The sequence below is a fragment of the Ptychodera flava genome, chromosome 14, assembly GCF_041260155.1.
Source record: "Ptychodera flava strain L36383 chromosome 14, AS_Pfla_20210202, whole genome shotgun sequence".
NCBI classification, from domain to species: Eukaryota; Metazoa; Hemichordata; class Enteropneusta; family Ptychoderidae; genus Ptychodera; species Ptychodera flava.
The window spans coordinates 15,444,618-15,463,254 of NC_091941.1; the positions used below are offsets into that span (position 1 = coordinate 15,444,618).

General features: G+C 36.4%; 1 protein-coding gene across 3 annotated transcripts; it reads left to right on the plus strand.

Moving 5' to 3' along the window:
• Positions 1 to 3,436: 3,436 nt before the first annotated feature.
• LOC139149518 (5'-AMP-activated protein kinase subunit beta-2-like) lies at positions 3,437 to 17,969 on the plus strand. 3 transcript variants are annotated; one of them, XM_070721309.1, is made up of 9 exons: positions 3,437 to 3,771; positions 4,391 to 4,542; positions 5,280 to 5,440; positions 5,666 to 5,759; positions 6,334 to 6,451; positions 10,687 to 10,820; positions 11,672 to 11,740; positions 13,194 to 13,294; positions 16,353 to 17,969. In XM_070721309.1, exons 2-8 carry the CDS (start codon positions 4,399 to 4,401, stop codon positions 13,269 to 13,271), a joined length of 798 nt encoding a protein of 265 aa, XP_070577410.1. In that variant the 5' UTR covers positions 3,437 to 3,771; positions 4,391 to 4,398; the 3' UTR covers positions 13,272 to 13,294; positions 16,353 to 17,969. The 3 variants fall into 3 exon arrangements, with proteins under 3 accessions (XP_070577410.1, XP_070577408.1, XP_070577409.1); XM_070721307.1 differs by lacking the exon at positions 13,194 to 13,294; XM_070721308.1 differs by lacking the exons at positions 13,194 to 13,294; positions 16,353 to 17,969 and adding an exon at positions 13,424 to 16,206 and having other exon boundaries at positions 3,441 to 3,771.
• Positions 17,970 to 18,637: the final 668 nt, after the last annotated feature.

Here is an 18,637-nt window from a genome sequence, read left to right on the forward strand (position 1 = left end):
TTTTTAAATATGCATTTTTCCGGGGTTCAGGGTGATCAAACACTGGCCACTACATTTTCAGAAAAACGTATCATACATATAAAAGGAATAAAAAATGCCAGGTAACGAACACGTGATTTTACGGTTTTTTTTTTTTTTTTTTAATGCCTAATTTACTGTAGCTCTAAAGAGTTTAGGGTCGGCGGGAAAAAATAGGGTAGGTCGGATTATCGGAACAGCACAATTTTTTATCTTTGGCCTTATCATCATCGTCGTTATCATAATTTTTTGTGGCGTAGGCCTACTGCCCACATTTTCGAAAAATACTCATAAATGTATTTGTATAAATACAAGAGAAAATTGAACATTAAATTGAAGAAAGTGTATGAAAGTCAATTTCTTTGAAACGAAAAGCGCAAGATGTATTCTTACAGCAGAACACACAAAATTGTTGCGTCGACCGCTAATTGACCCCCTCCCCACTTAATGGCTTCATTCTATCTTTCAATCGAAGAAGAGGGACTACAAACTTCAAGATGAATACGAACAGCACTATTAGCCACCATAATAAACAATACTGTCAAAAGTAGTTTTACCGATCTAAATGTTAGATTCGTTTGAAAAATATACAGCATTACACTTTACACCGTATCAAGTTAAGTTGTCAAGTTTTCTTCAAGAAATACAGAGGGGAACATCTAACACATCTGCACGAGTGCAAATGTTCAAATGTGAAGCATACAAACCTAAGTTTGTATTAATTCATAGTGACACGTGCAGTATAGCCCTGTCCATATTAACGACTTTGGCAAGTTTTAAACAAAATCTTTCCGTATTAGTATATAGTGCTTTATATTTTGTTCAAACCTCACCTCCCTTACAATAATTAAACAATCCCAGAAATAAAATATTAAATAAATTACAAATGTAAATTTAAGACTTTTATCCATCCTCGGGTCTAATTAAAGTAATTAGACGTAGAAAAGGCAAATTTTCGTTTCCTTGATGTTTCCCACCACTTCATCTAATTTTGTTCCCTTCTATCGTTTCTCAAATTACTGAAACCCTTTGATGAAGACTTAGAGATGCTAATTTTCTTCTTCGTTTACAAAGTATTCTGATTGGGATTCTCGCTATGAACAGGGTCTCATCATCGTCTCATCTACCGACAACTGAGATTAATCAACATAATGACTTGTGACAAGTATTTTGTGGCATACTTTAAGCAATTCCATTTTAATTCGCCTAGTAGATAAATGTTAGTCTCTGATGCTGTCGCGTGCGCGTGTCACGCCAGTCTCATGAACGGAACGGGAGAGGAACTTCTGAGTCTTACTCTGATTCTGGAGTCGACTTTGTACGCCTGGATGAGATTCGTGTTACCTTCGAAATCTGAAGCTGATAACTTGCACAACTTGCTGTAATGGATGGCTATGTCACAAGACTAGTTTCATCTCATGAAGATAGTTCGGGTGGAAAATAGTGCGGACCTTTGAGTTTTGATGCTTGTTTGTTTTAATTTGAAGCATTTTTACAGAGGAAATCGTCTACTTGAGTCGATATTCAAACTATTGTGAAAGATGCTTGTGGTAATATAGGGAGTTATTCTGTGGTAATATACGGAGTTTAATATGCCGCGCTGAAGTCAAGCAATGCAATGAGCATAAATTTCTGCAAAAACACCACTGGGGGCGCTATTTTCATCGGAACTCAAAATATTGGCCACACTACAAAATCATCAGTAGAATCAAGCTGACATTGACCTAACACCTATGAAGAGGATTCGTGCCGCTGAATAAATTAAATTAGGAAAGTTGAGCTCATTGCTACTGTGGCAGCCTATTGGAAATTAATTAATGGTCTTGTACCAATTCGACGGCCCCAGGAAAACCGTGTAGCTGCACATGTTTCAATACTGTGATATGACTTATGGTGAAAAATAACAAGTTTTCGCTCTTTCTATCTCTACGAATGTTATCTGAAAATATAAAGAGTTGTGAAAACCACATCAGGTATCAATTTTGATAAGCGTTTGGGAACCAAATCCCCGGTGGCGGCGATAGGGGTATGGCATAGCTACTCACAGTCATTTTCCTAATTCAACTTAATTTGTCAAACCAGTACTTTTATCGTTTAGGCTAGATGTACAATTTATTTCTTTTATATCAAATATTTGTGCAAATACATCCATAACATATTACTACAGAGACGTTTATTTTTCAAATTTTAGTAAAACTTAGATAAGAAATTGGCCTGAAACCGGGATGTTTTTTTTAGGGAATTGCCATTTGGGAAAACATTATCAAAAGTAAGTACACAAGAAGTACACAATCAAGCAATTGCAAAAGTATTCTGATATGAGTGCTTGGGACAAAATTTTGTTTGACAGGAGTGTGATCTTATCTCATATGGCTTAGTACAATGACAAGGTGATGGGCCTGTTGCTGTATGTTTTGAGGTAGGCCTAGCGATTAAAATGTCAGCTAGAGATCGAGTCAGATTAAAAAGTATTTTCATTGGTGTTAAAATCGTGAACTTTTGTCAATTTAAAGTTCACTATAATTGGACAAGACCATTAATTCACTACCTGGTTTGTTACCAATGAAGATAAGTTAGGGTGAAACTTGCAGTTACATGTGCAATGAATATCAGAAAATAAAATTAATTACTGAGATTTGAGTTGCAGCTGAAGAGTTTTGTTTTCATTAGGCCTAAATGTTTAAACATTTTTATCAACGAACATACAACATAAGCTTTTATGTAATGGCATAGGCCTAACTAGTAGGCCTAGGCCTACTTTCTTTTGTAAAAAATCGGTTCAAGAGAAAATGTTAAACTTTCACATACGTATGGTGTGGACCTTTGTGCTTATTTGAACTTTAATTTGATACATTTTAGTAAAGATAATTTCTGCTTGAATCGAAATGCAGGCTGTTGTTATATAGGGAGTTACATGTATAGGCCTAATGCCCATGGAATAGCATTGAGCATGAATTTCTGGAAAAACCTGCAAAAACACCACTGTGGCGCTTATTTTCACCACGATCCCAAAATTTCCGTGGATTTGCCAACACGAAAAATTCATCAGTGGTCAAGCGGACATTGACCTAACACCTGTCGAGAGGATTCGTGCCGCTGTTTGATTTAAAATTGGAAAATAACACTGCTGTGGTACGTGCCTATTCATGGAAATTAATTTCGTGTGGTCTTGTGCCAAATAGTGTCAGTGTCTACAGCTATGGAGGGGTTCATGAAGGCTCCCTAGCTTTCTTGTTATTTGAAAAGAAGGTAGAAACAACATTTCAGAATGGGTCGTCCATCCACGAGAAGTGTATATTACTATTCAGTGAGAATTAAAGTAGACTCTTGGTGAACAGACATGATGATTATTAAAACGTAAAATATTCAGGATTGTGATGAGGATCGCGAATGAGATCTAACAAATATTTTGTAAGTTAAGTAGCTCTTCCGCCATATTGAATCATTTACGCTCGCAGTTTCCTGACTCTTCTCGCAGTTGTATGTATTTTTTATCGTTGCACCAAAATATGCCTCTTCAGAAGATTGTACTTTCGTAGACGTGTTTATTTGTTTTTATAGACGCATTTTTCGAGATAATCGCGGACAAGAGGGGACTGCCACCGCGAGTATCTAGCGAAGTACTGGTGACCTTGTCGTACGACCCAAATTGGGACAGTGTTGCGAAGTTATTTACAATTTACAAATAACCCTTCAGCAATAAACTGCTTTATCGATATCGTCAAAGTCGCGAAACTAGCGGATAAGTCGCAGGTAAGCTCATCACGATATGAACACGTTATTTAGTTTACTTTACGATTTATTTATGCATGTGTTTATGTACTTGTCTGTCGAAGAGTTCCATGACGGTGGGCTAGCGTTTTGACAGACAGGTACACCGAGGTATAGCTGCAGTACAGTAGCGCGAGGTTTTGCCTGGGTATTTGGGTCGGTTTATACCAGTATAACTCCCGCGAATTTGACTAAAGATGAAGTAAAAAAGACTAGTATTTGTCATCCATATAATGTTTACATTGCCATGTTTCACGTTTTCCCTCAAGATTTGTCTGGGCTGGAGCTGTTCGCGATAGTGAATGTAGAAAAGGGGGCCAAGATCATGTGAAATTGACGTTTCTTAAAGTATTTTAACGTTAACATGGAGCACCGACCATTTTGTGAGAGGACAGTGATACTTACACAATACATGTGTCTGTCTCAATATCTTTCTATCATGTTTGGACAGTATCACATCCATGTGACTCCATTTCTTCAATAAAACTGTAATTTCACATCACTTTCACTAATTAATTAATTAATTCATTAAATTTATTACAGGGAGCAGACATGATGGGCACATTATAATCAATATATTATTTTTATTGTCAATACACAGCGGGGAAAATGGGAAACACTTCAGGAAAGAGAGAGGGAAAAGATGGACCACCATTATCTCCGAAGGAATCCCCAAACACTTTCGAGTTCAAACCAGGTAGCACTCAGCTGATACAGCAAGGTAGTTATGATGAATATGAATTCCCGTCAAGGGTAAGTACCTACAAAGTGCTCATGAGCTTGTATAATCATGGTTCTTTCATCATGTACCGTCAACTGCTTATTGGAGTAGTTCGCATGCAAGCTTAGTTATGATGACCACATATTCAGATGGTTTCAGTGAACAAAATAACATGGATTATACCACTCTTGGCCACGTGATCTTTTGCTCTCGCTGTTGTTCAATCGTGTAAATCCATTGCAGTCATATTGTTCTCATGCAAATTAATAAACTGCCACACTTATTTATATGTTTTATGCAGCGCGTAATATCTCTTGGTTTACACAAATGTTGAATCATAGCTAACTTCGCAACTGGTTTTTGCAAACATGGCTGTTCTTGCACTTTTTAAAGTTATGCTTTACAATCTTCCTCCAAATCTTGCTCTATGGAGACAGTATCAAACTGGAAAATATTGAATTTAGAAACATACCGGTGAACATAACTAGCACTGTGATATTCACTTTTCAAAATGTCAGAGAAGTACATCGCGTCCATCCTTCTCCAAAGCTTCAACTCAAATGAAATAGAGGATTGTCCTGAGGACAGATGATTAATACAACCAGGCTTGATTTTGAGTTTTCCATTGATAACTACACCATTACGCTCATTTGTAGCTTTTATTGAAAGTCGTTGGGTACATTTTGGTCAGTCCCATTGCGTCATTTGGCTGTGGAACTTCTGAATTGAACTCACACATATTTCTCTTTCCTCTTGCTCTGATCTTCAGGAAGGTCATCGACCGAGAGCTAGCACTATATCCCAGTCATCACTGCCGGCTCTGCAGCCAAACGCACTACCCACAGTCTTTCATTGGGAAGGGAATGCTAAGAATGTCTACATTTCAGGAACATTTAACAATTGGGAGAAAAAAATACCAATGGTAAAAAGGTAAATGACTAGTGGGAGAGAGAGAGAGAGAGAGAGAGAGAGAGAGAGAGGGGAAGTAAATATGATAATTGAGAATGAGTTGTTATAAAAAATATTTCCCTGTTGAACAAGTTCTCTGTTCTTTATCACAATGTTTTGAATGAAATCTAGTTGCATGAACAAGTGTCAGATAATTCTTAAGACATCTATGATCAGTAATAAACAACCGCATGTTTTTGTTTCCAGTCAAGGTGATTTTACAGTTATACTTGATCTAGCTGAAGGTGAACATCAATATAAGTTTCATGTAGACGGAAACTGGGTGCATGACCACACTGTGGTAAGTATGCAGGTCTTAGCTTCAGCAATTCAACAAAGATTAACAGTGATTTTATACTGTATTCTGTTTGCTATCGACAAGTTGGTAGATGTCAAATTGCTGCTATTTTCAAAGTTGTATGATGCTAAAAGTGTAACAAGTCAGCATTTATATATATACAAATTATATTGATGAGTATTACTTACTAAATGTGCAAAATTTGCTCAAATTTCACCGCAATGAAATTGAAATCATTAAGAACTCTACTGCTGCGTTGAGTTTTGAAAATTGAACATATTCACTCATCTTATGATGAGCAGTGCCATGGTAAATCAACCTGTGACATTGTGCATCTCACTCAACACTTAAAATTGATTTATGATTGAAACAATGGGTTACAAGTACTGACCAAATTCAGGAATTCTGTTAGTAAGTCTGTCTGTTTATTGTTGTCATTCAAAACAATATCCTATGATAGCCACAGCATGTGGGCTAAAAATATACCAATGAAAAGGAAATGACAATAGTTAAGTATTGGTAAGTGTAGAAATTTTACCAAGTTTAATTTGCTAACTCCTCTCATTTCTTGTTTCAGCCGACTTGCGTCAATGAGTATGGCTCTTACAACAACGTCATCAAAGTGCAGAAATCCGACTTTGAGGTCTTTGAAGCCCTAGCCATTGACTCTGTGAACAGCGGAACAGCCCCAAGAGGTGAGATTGAGTAGTAGAACAAATCAAATGACAATGCAAGCTGGATGTTTAAACCTCCTAGTTGATTTTGAAATCGTAGATGTCTGTACATGTGTAATGCTATCAGCTTGTTCAAGGAGAATGTTATGGTGTTGCTGTTTTTGTCAAGTTTGTTCCATTACTTTGTTCATCAACATATGTGCACTAACAGTGTTTTATTTAGATTGTGGTGTCTCACTGTCTAGAGTACAGTATCTGTAGTATGTCACATGACTCATATTTTTTCATGCTTGGAAAGCATCTTGCAAGTTTCATCATTCTAACATGCAACTGGGATATTATCAATCCAGTCGTGCTCTTGGGTCACTGTTTTGTTAATGAAGCAGCTCACAAAATGTGGACTTCGTTTTTTCTTTTCTTTTCCTTTTTTTTTCATTCTCTTTCAGTTCCACCATCCAGTTTGTTGTCAGGTTATTACAACTAATATTTTCAAATGTTTGAACACGATGTCAGAGTGTGTTGTAGTTCAACACCATCAACCCGAGCATGAAATGGATGTTTTTGTCACTCATGTTCTTTGCCTCGTTTGCTCTGCCCTGTGTCCACCTTATGAAGTATTTTGTGCCTTCTAACAGATTTGTCTGTCATAGATTAATATTCAGTATAACATGCACCTAACAATCTAGTATTACAGGTATTAAGCAGCTGATGAAAATGCACAGTGCATGTCTGCCGCTGTCTTTTAACATCCTACATAGCATAAAGACTGGCGTACCCAATAAACTCACTCACACAGGGTCTCCAAAATGCTCTGAAAAAGACAGTTACTAGAGCAATTTTTTTTTTAAATGCACACTTTTGTTTGAATAACAAATATTTTTTTTAAATTTTTGAATAAAGAATACAGTGTTATGTGTGTTATGTCTGCCTTCGGATAATACCTGTCTGTATCATCTTTTGACCTGCCTACGACCTGCCTTAATCATAAGCAGGCTACAGTATAGTGCGCCCTCGCCTTAATCATAAGCAGGATATAGTGCGCCCTCGGGTTGCCAACTGTAGCTCATGTCAGTACAACTATGTTGGATGGCTGTGCAGACAGAGGGGTTTTTTAAGTCACCATCAGAGGGTGCACCACATCCCGTACATAGTTGAGGGAGGTCATAAATATGTCAAAAGATGATATGAAAACGCAACTTGGCATGCAGATAGACATTGTGAAGGCAAAAACAATCACATACACATAACACTATTCCTCAGTGAAAAATTAAAGAAACTTTTCGTCATGCAAAAAAAATTCACACTTAAAAAAAAATTGATAACAAGGTCAAGTAACTGTTCTCTCTTATTCCCTGTAGTTTAATTATGACTGTTTTGGGCTCCTGTGGTATTGGGCCTCTATTGAAATTTGGTTGTGAACTTGTTGCCAGCTTTCACATCGGATTGATTTATATTTAAGGACTTATACTTAAGGACTTGAACTTTGTTTGGTTATGGTGTGTCTACAAGCTGTAGATAGGTTGAACCCCTCAAAGGTGGTGTTGCAAATAAGACAGCGTACTTGGTTCAAAATCACTTATTTGCAACTTGAAGATTCGTTCAATTTTCATTTATTTGCTAACATCATATTATGCATCAAAAAGTATCCTGAACTATGAATGTTCTGAAAAAGGTCAGTGAACCAGTATTATGCTATGTAGAATGTTATCAACACCTCTTGAAAATGCATGATACCAGGCTATTTGATAGTTCTTTTGATATGCAGATTACTTGACCATATTTGGTTGTGTAGTGAGTTGCCAATATTTGCGTACCAGCAGATGCTACCCTGAATGAACTTTCACTCCTGTGACCTGCTTACAGTTGATTAATGCCCATGGAGTGCGTCAAGAATGTGAAATGCGGGCGTAGTGTTTGGGAAAAAACGGCAAGATTTTTCATGGTCCTGCTGGATGTTATGATGTAGTAGTGGTAATGACAAAAATAGGGCAGGTTGATTGTAAATGGCAAGAAAGAAGTTACTTTAAAATAGCCATAACTCATCTCAGAGAATGTGATGGTAAGAGAGGAGCTCGGTGCAAGTTGTTGATAATGGCAAGATGGAATTTGCTCCATGATAAGCAATGACAGAAAAGTCCCAGGGAGATGGACTTTGCTGCCTACCAATTCAGTTTATGAGAGGACTTTGCAAAACTTCCCCGTCGTTCATACACCTACCAGTAATATTAAACTTAAAAACAGTGCAATGTCAATGCAATTCTCATACATTATGATGTCAGTGCAGTTCCCATGCAGTTCAGTTTCAATGACATACCATACAGTACTTCAATGCAACTCCCATACGTTGCAACTTCAACTGAGATCCCATACAGTGAAACTTAAGTTGAAGTCCCACACAGTATAACAAATTCATGTCGACCCTGTGTAGGTTTGATATCCTTGCTGTGCCCAAGCATGAAATAGAGCAACAGTAGAAGTGTCATGATCACCCTGACATAATCGTCATAAACATCTAATTTGCAGTTGGTAGGCCAAAAGTATGTGTTCCACTTGATCACAAAACTCTACTTTCAGGCTGTGCTTTTTTGGCAAAGGTAGAAAAATTCTCACAAGAAATGCTGCTTATTTAGATCAAAAAGCAGTTTCGACGCCACCTCGAATAACAGATGATTGAATAATGGGAGACTATCTGAAAATAAAAGCATTCATATATCTACTCTGGAATACGTTGTCCAATACCACAGTGTCAGGGCGTATCTGCAAATTTCTTCATTTTGCAGTTGTGCCTAAAAAAGCGTCATTTTATGATGTCGGTCATAATGTCAGTGTGAAATATGTTCAAATTTATATTCAATAATGATTTTAAGTGTATAGCATACTGTCTGTGAATTTGAACCCATGTAACAAATCATTTTAGGGCTATTTTAGGAAGAAGACTGATTACAACAAAAATATCAGTTTTGTCATTCTTGCACTGAAGCAACAAACGATATAGGTCTCTGTGACCAAGTTATTTGTGTGTTTAATCCAGTTACGCTGTTCTGTCTGTTCCTGTATGATTGGACAGGGGATGCAACATTTCCTGTAAACAGTCAATCCATACAGAATTAAAAGATTTACTGAGTCAGCTCAATATCCCAGTGTCATGGAAACCAAGGACTTGTTCATCAAATTATGAACAAACCGAGTAACAACCAAGTTATTTGACCCAAGAGGGCAACCAGTTGTACAGAGCAACTCTGAAATGTACCATTTCACAACACAGTGGTGTAAGATCATTGTAAAGCATGTATGAATGAAATTCTTAACAAGTTTGGAATCAACAAATACTAGGGAATCCAGACCAAATAAAGTAGTGTTCAAATTATTGATTTTTGAAGCCATTTCTCTACAGTGCAGTTACCAACTTCTTTTATCCAAAGGGGAAGGAGAACAACTATCAGTGAAAACGAAAATTTCATATGGTGACCAAGAAGTACACTAGTGAACAAAAAATTTCTTGTATGTGTAAGGTTCACGGGTGGGAGTTAGGACGGAAAATTTTGAAAGATGTGTGCAGGTGATTTGAATCTTTCAAGGACAAAATAATAATTATTGTGAACTCCTATACTTTGTAATGCTGGATGGTGTTACTTTCATTTTGTATTGATAAGGTAGATCTATTTTGTGGGTGTGAGTATGTGTTGACAATTGGCTGCTGCTGTATTCAGTGGTTACAGTATGTGAAGTCGGTACCAGTCGTCTCGGTTGTTGTCATTGTAACATTATACCCTGATGTTTTCCTGAATTGGCGGATTGTTGTCCTGATTTGTTTGATGAATGGAAAAATTGGGATTGTGTGACAGGATGCACTTAAGGCTGACTTGTGGAAAAAAGGAAAAAGTTTTGACAGTGTTGTGGAGATACAGACAAAGATGTAGTGAGGGTGAGAAGTGATATAAGGAAGTGCAATGGGTATTAGCTGTTTGCGTATTTTATAGATGGCGTAGCTGAGCATGGTTGCTCTGCTTGATCTGAGTGTGCAGTGTGTGTGAATAATACACCATGTATTTTGAGCATGAACAAATTCACATGGGCTGTTTAAGTAGGAAGCCATGAGTACAAATTGCTATATGACTTTGTTTCAAACCTAAGTTGCAGCCAAAAGTAGCTGACTTTCAACTAGAACATCCAGGGTTAATCTTTTTCAGTCATTGTAAGAACTACAATGGACAGTGTGTTGAAACTTTGTTTTGGTGTGGACAACTCCCCTACAGATATTTCAGGATCTCCTCCTGGTGAATATAACCAAGATATGCCCTCCAGAAAGCTTCAGGAGAAGACGACAGGCCCGCCGATTTTACCGCCCCATTTACTTCAAGTTATACTGAATAAAGATATTGCATTACAGGTATGTTGTGGTATGTTTTGGCGGTGTGTTCATAATGAAAGAGAGAGAGAGAGAGAACCTGGTATTTCTTTCAATCCGTTTGGGTGCAATAATAGGTAAAGTGCTCAGGGTTATGAGCAAATGCATGTTACAGGTTCCAGCGACAGCTCTGCTGTGATTGTGGTAAATTCTTTACAAGCTTTAGATACATTGAAAGTATTGGTTATCACCCTTTTAGCTACAATAGTCACCGATATAAACTGGTTTTCTAGACTTTGCATTCTGTAATAATATTTATTTACATTATCGAAGATTTTGCATGTAGCGCATTGAAGGGGTGGTGAGGGGTGTTTAATTAGATAGGGGATTGTCTGTGTGTCTGCATGAAATAGTTTTTTCACATTATAGTCCAGTAGTTTTCGTTATTTTTAATTATGTCATTCCTGGAAATACTAAGTATTTAATAATATGATTTTTGGAAACAAACAGTTAAAGGAACATGTACATGTGTACAAATTGATCCATCAAGGTTCTGTTGCACCTTCTGCTGGCTTCTCTTTTGCTGTTAAATGGCAGGCCACCATTACACGCAATAGTATGTACAGGACATTCACCTGTTGTGAAGACCCAAAGCCTCTTAATGTGATGGTGTACAAATCTAAATCTCGGTATTGCGCTGTGCAAGTTGAAGAAAATCATGTTTGCTTGCAAATGAAAAAAAAACTAGTTGTGTAGATGTACTCACGGCATCGTATGCGCCGATATTCTTAACGGTACATGTAGTGAAACAGACGTTTTCATTTCCTGATTCAGTCTCTTTCTTGTACTTTTCACGTTCTCCATGCAATTACATTTTGTCTTTCCTTTTTCAGTGTGAGCCTTCACTACTCCCAGAGCCCAACCATGTTATGCTTAATCACTTGTATGCACTGTCGATAAAGGTAAGGCAAATTCAGTGTTCCCTGACAAATTTGAAAGTTTAAGAGTGTGCTGCCATAATAACTTTTCATGCAGTTTCCTGTCAAGTGTGCTGAGACACTGCGTGTGTGTCTCCTGTGATATTTTATCCGGAGGTAGGTAGCTTTCAGATATGGAGAGACAAATGACAGAATCTGAATGTTTGAGAAGGAAAGAGTTCAAATTTAAATGAACATTTGAACTGCAATAAACAGGTGACAAATTGGAGATTTCTTTACGCAACATGTCCATGGACAAGAAGATGCAAGCTTCATTTTATTTTCACATTGGCTGCAATTTTTAGCATCAGCAATGCAACTTTTTACATTTTTTTTACATTTTACTTGTTAATTTTAGTAAAGGGAAATTTTTCCATGATTTTACGTACAGTTGTGCAATTATTCCCCCGGACAAAGTCCGGAGGAATTATTGAAGAAACAAAATTTAAACGTGCATGCCATAGTTCTTACTGTCTCTCATAACAATCATTTGCATCTCCATCTTTGTACCTCATTCAAAAAAAAAACTATTTTATCATAATTATTCAGTAAATACTGTCATTGTGCAGTGTTTTCTCCAGAACATGCAATTTTATTAATCCCCCTTATCAAATCAAAATCCCCCTCAAAATAATCCCCCTCAAAAATAACAGTGCTATGTCACCAAAACAAAAAAAAGGGGTTCAGCATAGACTATTGACAGTGGCATTCTAAACCATAGTTGGTACCCATACAGAGATTGCCTCCAGATTACAAACTTTGATTTAACTTATATGAATGAAACGTGAATGAACTTGTAATAATTTATTATAGTCCCCCTGTATATCTGAACCAACCCCCAACCCCCCCCCAAATTTCAGGCAGAGGGCAACATGCCCCTTTTTATGAGAGAACCCTGGAGAAAACACTGATTGTGCAAGCTTTCTTCACTAAAAAGTGTGAAATAATTGTGTGTTTGACTGTTAAAAATCTGTCTTGTCAAATTTTGTTGCTTTGCATCTGCATAGAATGTTCAATCTAGTCATAAGCAAATCTTCCTCCTAACAGCAGTGTGACCTAGGCTTGGCGAAGTTTTCATGAGCTGAGTTTTGTACTTGGAAGTGAACGTTGTGAACAGTTGTTGTGGTTGCAGTGTCAGGTTCACTGAGAGGCATGTTATAAAAAAAAAAAAAAAAAAAAAATCTTTTTGCAGAATTGTTCCAGTGTAGCTTTGTGCTAGTGTGTTCTTTGCAGAACAACTCAATAAGCATATAACACATGCACGCAATCTTTTATTCCTGTGCTATTTTTTTCTGGTCACCTTATGCCCCACCCCCACTTTCCGCCGCTACTTCCAAAGCTATGAATTGAGTAGCACTGCTGTGGATGTTGTGCCAGATATGTATTATTCGATGTCCTGATTTGTTTGTTTGTTCCCAACAACTCTCCTCCTCTACAGGATGGCGTGATGGCACTTAGTGCAACTCATCGTTTTAAGAAGAAATTTGTCACCACATTGTTCTACAAGCCAATTTAGAGAAATAAAGATTACAAAATATGGTTTGTGCCATCATGTTTATCATCTCTGCACATTCATATTTAGAAAAAAAAAAACAAGCTTTTTTTGGTGACCTTTTTGATAATTTTCTTTTTTTTATGGCAACTGTTGAGTGATTTTACCTGTTTCAGGACGGTGTTATGGCTCTGAGTATATCGCAACGATATCGGAAGAAATTCACCACCACCTTGCTGTATAGACCAGTTTGAGAAACGGATCACAAATGAAAAAAAAATACATGTTCTGCTCGATGAGAGACTGTTTTTCGAAGAATTTGATAATCAGTGATTTTGAGGAATTATGTTTTTATAGAAATGAATGCTCATGGTTTTTTTTTATGAAATGAGAACTAAAATTTACACAAATTTATATTCAGATCCTTTCGAAGGTGTTTTCCAGTAACACATACTAACATCACTGCCCAACCATTTGATTTGAAGTTTCAAAGTGCTTTCACTGGCAATCTCTTGATTAAAGTATGTTCGCAAAAATATCTGGTTTGCCTGTCATTGTAGTGTTTTATAATATTTGTAATAATGCAGTTCGCAGAGCAGTGAAGTTCGTTCAATTTTATACATATTACACTGTTTTGTGGAATCTAAATTGTCAAACAATCAAAGTAATTTTGAACGTACAGTGTGTTTGCCTTTTTTGGACTCACCAATGTGTACATTCCTTAGGTTTTAAGGCATTTATAAATCTCAAACAACGTAAATGTAAACATTACAAAGTTTACTTGATAAGTGTCGCCAGGAATGTGTGAGTGTATGTCATATAAAATAACAGATATACAACTACCACACGTTTTTCTATTGTGTGATTTTAAAAATGGCTTCACTTTACTAATATACCGGTATATATAGTCTTATTGACCAAATTTGTGACTTCATGTAGTTATTTTAGAGGGAAAAAATCATTTGATCAGAGTTTTCAGGGAATCAAGAAAAATCTGCTTAACATTTACATAATTACCACCGGTGGGAAAATGTGCAAAGCAAAAGAAATAGTTCTAATTTTTTGTGTATAATTTTTATAGAATCAGCTAGCACATAATGATATCTCTATCTGAAAAAAAAACAATTATTGAAGATACTAAGAAAAATAGACGTAGTCATTTATGAATCCAGCAAAAAAAAAAAAATGCTTTGTGATAATGGGAGTTCATTAGCTGAAAATTCAGCTGTTTAAAGTTATTTATGTATTAAAGCGTGCTAGCCATGCCAATATTCAGTCTCATTGAATTTCATTGTCAAGTCTAACATTCCTAAAGAGTGAAATCAAGCAGTGTACTATATCCTGGAAACTATGGAGATTTGCGTAATCCTTTCCCACATCTATAACTAAAAAAGTCGCTATATCATTTATTTATTGTACCAAACAGTGAAGGACAGTAGAATTACTTGTATTTAGCTGTGATTACAAAACACCAAGACTTGTCGAGAAAGTCTTCAATCTTATTTAAAAGAAAGTTTTCTTCTTTACAGCTCTCTGAATGACGATAAAGTACGAACATGTACCAATATTCTGGAATGGCCATCTTTGATTTCCAGTTATTTAATATGTTCTTTTAGGACAATCCTTATCCAGTAGATAGCTAACTTATTCTTGCCTGTGCTATGTATTTTATTTTTTGCAGTGTGCGTCTGTTGTTTCTTTTCATAAACGGCAGTTTTACTAATAGTTTTTCTCTCTGCTTTGTTAATTTTATCAATCTTAATATGGCTGCTATGTAATGCTTTTTATTTCATTATTTTTATTGTAAATTACATGTTTCTATTCATAAATACTGACTGTGCAGGTTTAATTTTTTTATCGCAGAATGAAGGAGAGAGTTATTTAACACCATAACAACTGACTGGTACTGCTTGCTCTGTGACCATCTCTAGATGTTTTCTTTAGTTTTCCTTTTTTTCAACTTTTTGGTGTTGTATCATTTATACTATTTGTCACCTTCCTTCTTGACTAACATATCGCCCTTTAGCTTGATTGTCATGGTAACTCTTTAAACGTCATATACCACAGAGTGTTCACATGTGAAGATAAAATACATGCATCTGATGACAAGTCTAACTTCTAGTGAGTTGCTGACAAAGTTTCATATCACACGATAAAAACTGCATATGTAGTGTTATGTTGAGACACGTGATATAGGGACCATGGTTGAGATGAGTCTGGTGATTGAAAATGGTGAAATTTACTTGTTTGCCCTTCTGATGTAAAATAACACCCCCTTTGATATTGTAATGTGAACAATTTAAAACATTAAAATCAGACATCATACCGTTTTACCGTGAATTAGTTTGATTATTCTAATAGAAAAGATTCTGAGGAAAAGGAAATAAATCTATATGTATGTAGTTGTTTACTATCATGCAAGTCTAATGTGCAAGGGGAAACGTCCGCCATATAGGTTTTATACATGCAAGGCTACACTGTAATGAGTGGGGGAGGGGTAGTATGTTAACAAATGAATGAATAATTTGGATGAATGGTGTGTCTGTTATAACATGCCATTGGTGAGAATCTACACTTATGTATATGTGGTTTGCATATTCAAAATACAGTTTATTTACTCTCAATAGTTGGACCGTGTGTACGTTTTGTTCCATGTGTCCTTCCTGTTCCTTCATATTAACTTTTTGTACTTTTGTATCAGTCCATTCTGTTCTAACTTAACTAGTATACCTATGCATCCACTTTTCTTACTGTCAAAACCATGTAACTAGTATTGCATTTTTTCAGATTTACAGATATAATTTTCTACAGCATGTTGCCATTCTTCTGTTCGTTTGTTTCTGTTGAGATTTGTAACACTGTGAACAAGTTTCCCATTATTTTGTGTAATATACATACCACCCTTTCATTGTTCATCCGGTATGCACAAAGTAATAAACATAATTTGTTTTGTCAACTACGGATTGAGTTCCTGGCTTTTATTCCCGTGTTTCTTCCCCCTTGTGCTACCCGTGACTATAACAAGAAAAACCATACAGTTTGATGCCAAGCTCCCCGTTTCCTCAAGAAGAACTCGCCTGTTTTTCTCTGTGATTGTTTTTTCAGGACGGTGTCATGGTGCTCAGCTCAACTCAGCGGTATCGCAAGAAATTTGTCACAACAGTATTTTATCGGCCCATTTCCGATGGCCAATAATTTGGAAGGTGGATGTGAGAACGGAGAATAGATACAACAGACCAAAAAAAGTTGTGAACCAGGTTTAGAGCGTGTAAAGTTTACCTTCAATTTTCCTTTGCCAACCTGCGCAGTGTTGCAGTATTTTTTCCAAGCTTTGGACACGGATAATACCAAAGATGATAATATGGAGATATTTATTGAAATGGCAAAAAAAAAAAAAAAGGTCACGAAAGGGATGATGCCACACATAGAAATTTGTTTACATGTGAAATGAAATCCATGATCCGGTGGACTGATATATTATAACAGTACTGTAGTGTAAATCTTCAATTATGTGTAGCTCTGAAAGTAGTGATTCAGTAATGATTCTACTTGGGAATAAAAAAGGACTTGGTATGCCCAAGAGATGACATGATGCCGGTACAACAAACCCACATGTACAAACACATATAGAAATACACGTTTCTATGGGCATTCATGCACTTAGTTTTGTTCGTACCCGGGTCCTTTCGATTTCCAGGTTTAACCTATCGTGCAGTACTTCCTACAGAGCAGTTAGACTGCCGATCTTGTCAACTAAATAGATACACAGATGGACCCCTGTTTTCTGTGTACAATACTCATGAATGTTGCCATAGTTTCTTTCAATGTGAAATGAGCTCTCAGCCTTTTTCTTTGACTTACTCCAGTCGTATAGCCAACACGCTGCTTATGAATTCGGGAAACAAAAAGTAAATCAGTGTTGTTTTGCAAAAAAGCTTTAAGATTTGTAAATATGTTACAAAAACATAATAATGTGTAGAAAATCATAATGTTTCACAAATTCAGTCATCTCAAATTTACCATGATAATAATGTAACTCATAACCACCTCAGGGCGTAACCATATGTAACAGCTGGTACCAAGTGGATATTTTTTGGGTTTCAGGCACAAGCGCGGCCAGTATCAATAATTTGTTCACTGGTAAACTGTGTGAAACGTCTTGCTGAGATTTTTGTCAATTCAGACTACACTACAGAAGCAGCAGCACATTGATTCGTTGGAAATACATTGTAACACCTAAGGTGATATGATGTGACCTTTGAACTTTGGCAGTTAGAGCCGTGATTGGTCGATTGAAAGACTCTTTACTTGGGATACAGTAAGGCCAGTTATGTGTTATTTAGTCGTGGAAGTTGATTGCCTGTGGCGTTTCAATAGGTTCGAACGTTGATGTAGCAGTGTTGTATGTTTTAAATGAAAATAATTATGGATTTGTCAATGTTCGTTGATATTTTAGTGCATATGAGTAACTGGAGTAATGAGCAAAATGCTCAGAAACGCCAAATATTACCTTCTTCATGAGAAACTCCTGGTGATCAGTGTATACTTAATCTTTTCCACTTCTGTGAAATTATTTTAGAATACAATTCTCTGATAAATTTATTATAATAAAAGTTTTTTTGTAATTTTATTCGGGTACTGCAGATTAGAATCTGTTTGTTTGGATTGTTAACTACGCCTTGAGTTGTTTTATCAATAAAATTGATATATGCTCTGATCTGACTCCACTGTGTTTGTTACACACTGTCTCTGCCTCTTTTTCATAGATAATGTTGTTTTGTTTTTATGTTATCATGTGAGAAGCACTTTGTTTGACGTGTTCAGCCTCAATCCACAGTCACCACAGGATTGGGCCAAACCCATGGTGGTGAGAGGGTTCAGATATAAGTACAGCGTAGTGGGAGAGAGTTTTTCGTACACTGAGTTTTGTACAACACAGTTCTTGTCTGCTGCCCGTGGACTCATGAAATTTTCAGTCTTGGTTTTGTGAAAACTGGAATCCTAATTTTTCCTGACAGAATTCAAACGCGACAATGGTGGCCATTTTGAATTTCAAACAGTAAAATTTAGGTAATTCATTTCTTAAATCTGTCCAGTGACTCCAGATTTCGTGATTATGAAGAAAATTATTCTATTGTTTCCTTGAGTAAGTTACTTTAATCCTTTCAGTCCTGACTTCATGGCAACTGTAACCAGAGCTTTCCCTAGATATATTGCTTTAGGCCCGAAAAGGTTAAGAGATATGCATATATTATATCAGGATTCAGTGTGATGTTCGTTATAGTTTATTGCTTTTCTGCACACTCATCCTATGAAAAGATCATGATTCTATCGATGATTGTACTTCCATGGAGCATTATATGTAACACTGACCCAAACCAATGTATTTT